Below are 6,000 nucleotides of genomic sequence, written 5' to 3'. Positions count from 1 at the left end.
TGCTACAGTTTCTCTATCCCTTTTCCTCTGCCCCTCCCTCTGCAGGCTCTTGTGCAACCAATCTTTAAAAAAAAAAATCATGTATAGGTGGACCTGTTTCAAATCCTTCTTGTTCGAGGGTCAACCACAGTTCATTATGACCAGAGCGCAGACATAAAGCGTAGTTTAAGACTATGACAGGCAGCAGCAGACAGATCTTGGATGGGGTCTTGCATCATCTGCTAGGTTAGGCTTGATCCCGTGAGCCTGGCTCTCCAGTTTCGTTATGCACCACAGTCATCTATGGTGCTTGTCCAAAACATTCTTTTTTTTTTTAAGTTTTATTTATTTAAGTAATCTTTATACCCCAGGTGGGGCTTTGAACTCACGACCTCAGTATCAAGAGTCACCTGCTCTTCCGACTGAGCCAGCGATGTTTGTTAGGTGTTTTACTGGATCTCAGTAGGTGAGCTGAGAAGGCTGCCTAGGGCTGACTCAAGTATTAGAATTATGAAGCCATGTTTTTGCAGAGGCGCTCTCTATTCTTTAAGAGTTGAAGCCCCATTCACACTCATAACGTAAGGACTTAAAGAGCCAGCAGGAAGGCAGACACGAACTCTAATTTGCTAGGAATGAGGAATGAAAAACTAAGACAGGTTGGCACTGTAAAATTGTTTTTGTTTTTTTAATGGCAGGTCAAATATCCTGAAACATACATGTGTTTTGATAGTCTTCTAATCCCACTTGAGTTCAAATATTAAAGTAACACACACAAGCTAAGAGAATTCAATATTGTTCCAAGGCACTTACTGAATCTCCATGACTAGATGAAAACAAGGACAATTAGGATAGACAATTAGACAGTATATAATATAAAAATAACTTTTGCTTACAATTTACAAAATGTATTATTATTACAATCTTTGATCTCTGATAACCTGCAATGCTGGCTGCATGAATCCAGCAATTTTAAAATTCAGAAACTATTTTCTAAAACTTCAGGGCAAATAATTTACAAATAAGGTACACAAAGATTTAGACCATGCAGAAATTTCTTACATCTTCTGTTAATAATATTTTATGACTGCAACTTTATCAAATTATATACCTACTTGCCCTGTACATATACAAAATAATGCATACATGATAAAACATTAGCAAAAGAGTAGTCCTTAAACTCAATTTATCATAAAAGTATTACTATATTAACATGTCTACAAGCAGCGTGTAACAGGGTTAAGAGACATTAAGGCAATAATACTTGAAGTTACAAAATAAACCATATGTAATACTTTTTCCTAAGTGTAGTATAAGGCAGGTAGATGGTCCCAGCAAAAAAATACAAAGGTAACAATCTACGCTGCTGTTAGTCCCACATTTTTAAGATGGAATACTATAAATCTGGCTTTCGGTGGCACTTGAATTTTCCAGTATAATTTAAAGTGTCTTTTAGCTCCCTGAATCATGTCCATTCTGAAGGTGGATCTCTTGGTCCTTTGGGTTTCCCACAGCGATTACGAAAACCTGTAATCACAATACCATAGTAGCTGGTCAGATTCCAGGATGTATTATAGTTTACTAAAAATTCTTAATTTGCTTTAGGTATTTCATTTAAGAACCTGAATAAATCATAGCACAAAGTTTGATAAACTTTGCCTTAAGGAAAGCCTGAAATGATGGCAAATAACCTTTTCTCATTCTTGCCAGCATTAACTACATAATTAAAGCTTTAAAATTACTGAGCAAACGAATTACCAATATCTGTGGCCTCTGTTGGACTTTCTGATATCTGATCTTTCTGGTTACTGAAAATGGCTCGACATTCTGTACAAGTTTCTGTGTGAATACCTCCTGATGGATGATCTAAAATGTGAAATAAAGCCATTGTTAATCACCATCATGTGTAGCATCATATGTAAAATCCTCTAATCGTTTTAATGTCTGTATTAAGTTAAAAGAGCAAGTTTTCTCTCTTGGGCATCATAATTTCAGAGGCCCAGATACATAAAAATGTAATGGTAGTGAACATAGGAAAATCATGTTAGGTGTTCCTGAGGGGACCTAGAAATCTTCACGCAATGTATGCATTCTCCTTATGCTCTTAACTTTACTTAATAAACCTCAATATTGCCATTTTGTTTCCTTAAAGTAGTTACAGTGTGTGCTAAGGCAATAATTGCAAGTGAATGTCTTTATATGGAAATCAATGACAATCAAGTTCATAGTTAATGGACTACTGGCTTCTAATTTTTTTTTTGAAAGTTTTACATCACTGAAATTTTAGTTTACTTATTTAATTACCAAAGTATAAGATTAGTAACAAAAGAAATTTTGTTAAAGAAACGTTTATGGAAACTTGGAATACAAGTCAAAGAATACATGATCCTTGTCCTTAAAATGCTTATAGTTTAGACAGGGGTCAGCAAACTTTTTCTATAAAGGGCTAGAAAATAAATATTTTAGGCTTTACAAGCCACATACAGTCTCTGTCACATATTCTTCATTGATTTTTTGCTTGTTTTTAAACAACTTTTTTTTTTTTTTAAGTAAGCTCTACACCCAATGTGGGGCTTGAACTCACGGCTCTGAGATCAAGAGTCACATGCTCTACAGAATGAGCCAGCCAGAGGCCCCTAAACAACTCTTTAAAAACGTAGAAGTTAATCGTTCAGCTCAAGATCAGAACAAAAACAAGCCAAGGCCTAGTCTAGTAGGAGAGACCGACAAGCACATTATTATTATACTGATGTGGTAAGTCTTACAGTTAAATGATGCAGAATGCAATGGGGACTGAAGGGAGAGGCAAGGAGGTGAAACTAGTGGTTTCAGGACTGGCTTCTACTAGGCAAAACTGATGATCTACTGAAAAGGCTTCAATTTTCTCAGTGAAGTAAAAGGTCACCTACTGAGTAAGTCAGTAGGACTGATAATTTCAGAAGAAATTAGAGATTTATTATGTACGTATTTATATTTATTTAATTCAGGGGTGTGGGGGTGTGGGCAGCAAAGCAAAGTTTAATGAGGCATAGTACAAAGCTCCTGATGAGGGAAGGGACCCCTGAGGGTTGCCCAGAAGAAATTAAAGATTTGGAAAATGCAAGGAAAACAAAAAGGATACCAACTAGAATATATGAGATAACCAAGCAAAGCTAAGAGCTCAACTATGGATGAAGACTCAGAATTGTAGGCTCAATCTATGAAACGGAGTGAGGTTCTCAGCAGTATTCAGGAGTTTCAAGGGATAAAATGGTATGAGAGGGAGGAGCAAGAATGCAAGGGTAATTTCAAGCATGACAAGAGTAATGGAGGTCGGTGCCTACACTGGCTGGAGAAGAGAAACGGGAAAGGAGTTAGCGTGCAGTAAGAAATAAAGGGCCCATGGATCCAGCAATAGCGACAGAAGTTAACAGAATAAAAACAGTAACAGTAACAGGCCTGCTTCCATCCGAGTGCCTCCCATCATTTGCAGACCACAGAGCTGATAGTCCACGAATGGGATCTGATTAATTCCTCACAGCAGTGCTCTAGGGTTGGTGCTGTTATTACCTCCATTTGATGGAGAAAACAACCGGGGCTAAGATTAAGTGACTTGCCCGAAGTCACATAGTAATTAAGTAATATGGAAAAATGAAATTCCAAACCAGATGGGTTTGACTCTAAAGCTGCTGTTTCTTTCCTTAAGTTGCCTCAGAAAAGTAGACAAAGAGTAATGAGAATTTATGAGAGGGAATGGAGCCGCATCAGACAAAGATGCAGGGAGGAGGGCCAGAGCAGTGGGCCGATCAACTCGGGGAATTCATCAGTCTGGCTAGGATGTCTGATGAGCTGCTTTCATGGTCATTGATGTACAGGAATTAATAATAACTTGATGTATTCTACCATTTCGGTATAAGAAATGTGGCAGAACGATTTTCTCATTTGGCATTCTAACTGGGCTGAGCTACACAATCTTATTGGTCCTTCACGAAGGCAGAAGTCCTAGAAGGGAAAATTTTAAAACAACTGACTTTTAGGGACCTCATTCAATAATCTGGTGAATTTGGGACATTTATTCAAATCACTGTCTGATCTAGATTCTAAGTGTTTATTTGATGCACAGCAGAAAATAAAACACAGAAAAATATTTTTAAAATCTTTTCTTTCCCATTACCCTGTAACTACCCTTAGTAAATGCTGTTACTTTCCAGATTTATCTGGGTATATTATCCAGATATAGTATCTGATACAGTAAGTTGGAAGAATTATGCTACATAGTTCAGGTTCTAGAAGTGCCCTTCACATTCTCACATACAGAATGGGACATGCTATTTTATGGAAATTATCAATATAATCTATAACAAAAATCTAACTTACCACGTTTTTAAGTTAGAGCAAACTCTACTTACCACATTTTTCACTTCCAGGGGTTATCAAGCCCTATAAGGAAGATATTTAATAGCTATTACAATATATCCCTTTTGTAACAAAGAACAGAAAAATTTGTCTGTTATGAGTATATATCCCAAGAAATCAGGATCTATTAAGATTCTCAGTGTCAAAGGGAAAGAAAACAATGGTATTTTCAATTAGGCTCTAAAATTTTTTAAATGTTATGGTATTTTATACTGGGAATAAAAAGACAGGTAAACTACTTTATCCTTCTGGATGGAAACTGAAAACACAGGAGCTACAACACAAAGAAACACGCAACTCCATTTTGTCAGTCCTCTACCATACTCATCAAATTATGACATTGTAAGACATAACATCATGAGTATAGGTTACCGCTATTTTATGTGCCAAGGAAAGTATATTATGTTTCTTGATCAATTGTAAGATGTGCCCTAATTTGGGGGATACTAAAATATGGGGGAAATATGAAAAATAATAATGTCGATGAAAAATGGTATTTCCCATGACTAATATATTTAGCTACCAAACATTTCCTGACTGTGAGAGGAAACCTCTTATGACCAGACAAACCGAGGGATGGGACTATGTAGTTAGTGTTACAATCTAAGACAGTATTATGACCCTGAAAATGTAGCTTCTGTTCTATTCACACCTCCAAAATGATTCAAAATGTGGCATAATTTACAAATTTCGAAAAGGGTCCAGGAAAATGACACCCTGAAGTGATAGTCATATATATATCATGTTGCCCTTTTAAAAAATTTCATGTCTCACATTTCATATAGGCTTTTCATCTGAAATCTTAGCATAAGAAATGCTGATCAAAAATGATAATTAGCAGTCTTAAGGTTACAGTTATTGTAACAAAGATAAATTGACAAAAGAGCAAAAATACTGAGTTACAGCCGTTCCCATCCCAAAAGGACTCACTTCAGGTATTTTTTGTTCAGAATGTTCCTGACTTTGAAGTTCACTCCATTCAGATCTTACAGGTATATCTGAGAAAAATGAAATCTTACAATTAATATTCTTAATTCTTGCATTTCTTGCATTACAGTAAGATACAAAAACAGACCCTAGAGATTTTTTAGAAACTATCACTTCTATAAAATATTCTCTTATTTATTAAGTCAAGAAAATCCCTTTAAATTTCCTTCCTTAAAAATTTCAAGAATTCAGTTATCAGTTTATTACATAATTATAAGCTCACTGTAATCTATACCTGTGACAGACTTAGATATATTCATTTAGTAGTACTGAAGTATATGACTTCACTGTTTTTAACATTCTTAAAATCTGTTAAAATTAATATAATATTGGTAAAATGTAACTCAGATAAGACTGAGTGGGGAGGGACCCCACGGAGCTTAAGACACTATAAATCTAACAAAGCTGTTCCTGTACTCTTTTTTAAGAAGAGACAGAGAAGAAATATATTATCAAGGCTTTGGAATATAATCACTTTTTCCCAGTTCTCACAGATACTCATGTGGCCTAAAATCTCCCTCAATTAACACCAACTGAATTGATGCCCACCTACAACCCAAGTTAAATATTTATTTGCCTAAACTGGCACCCAGTGGAACTATGCCTTTTCATATATATTGCTATTTTTAGTGAATGAAAAGA

At 35.7% G+C, this 6,000-nt stretch overlaps 1 protein-coding gene across 5 annotated transcripts in view; it reads right to left on the bottom strand.

Moving 5' to 3' along the window:
* Window positions 1-636: 636 nt before the first annotated feature.
* Window positions 637-6,000, bottom strand: part of PTPN12 (protein tyrosine phosphatase non-receptor type 12) — an 84,815-nt gene continuing 79,451 nt past the window's right edge. For 4 of the 5 annotated variants that reach the window (XM_038562809.1, XM_038562810.1, XM_038562811.1 and 1 more), the window contains 4 exons: window positions 5,302-5,369; window positions 4,365-4,395; window positions 1,735-1,842; window positions 637-1,503 (listed from right to left, as the gene is read on the bottom strand). In XM_038562809.1, coding sequence (XP_038418737.1) covers window positions 1,442-1,503; window positions 1,735-1,842; window positions 4,365-4,395; window positions 5,302-5,369 — 269 coding nt within the window. In that variant the 3' untranslated portion in view covers window positions 637-1,441. The remainder of the gene's footprint in view (window positions 1,504-1,734; window positions 1,843-4,364; window positions 4,396-5,301; window positions 5,370-6,000) is intronic. The other variant, XM_038562812.1, reaches the window with a different exon arrangement.

The sequence above is a fragment of the Canis lupus genome, chromosome 18 (assembly GCF_011100685.1).
Source record: "Canis lupus familiaris isolate Mischka breed German Shepherd chromosome 18, alternate assembly UU_Cfam_GSD_1.0, whole genome shotgun sequence".
NCBI lineage: Eukaryota > Metazoa > Chordata > Mammalia > Carnivora > Canidae > Canis > Canis lupus.
This window is presented reverse-complemented; position numbering and strand designations above follow the sequence as displayed.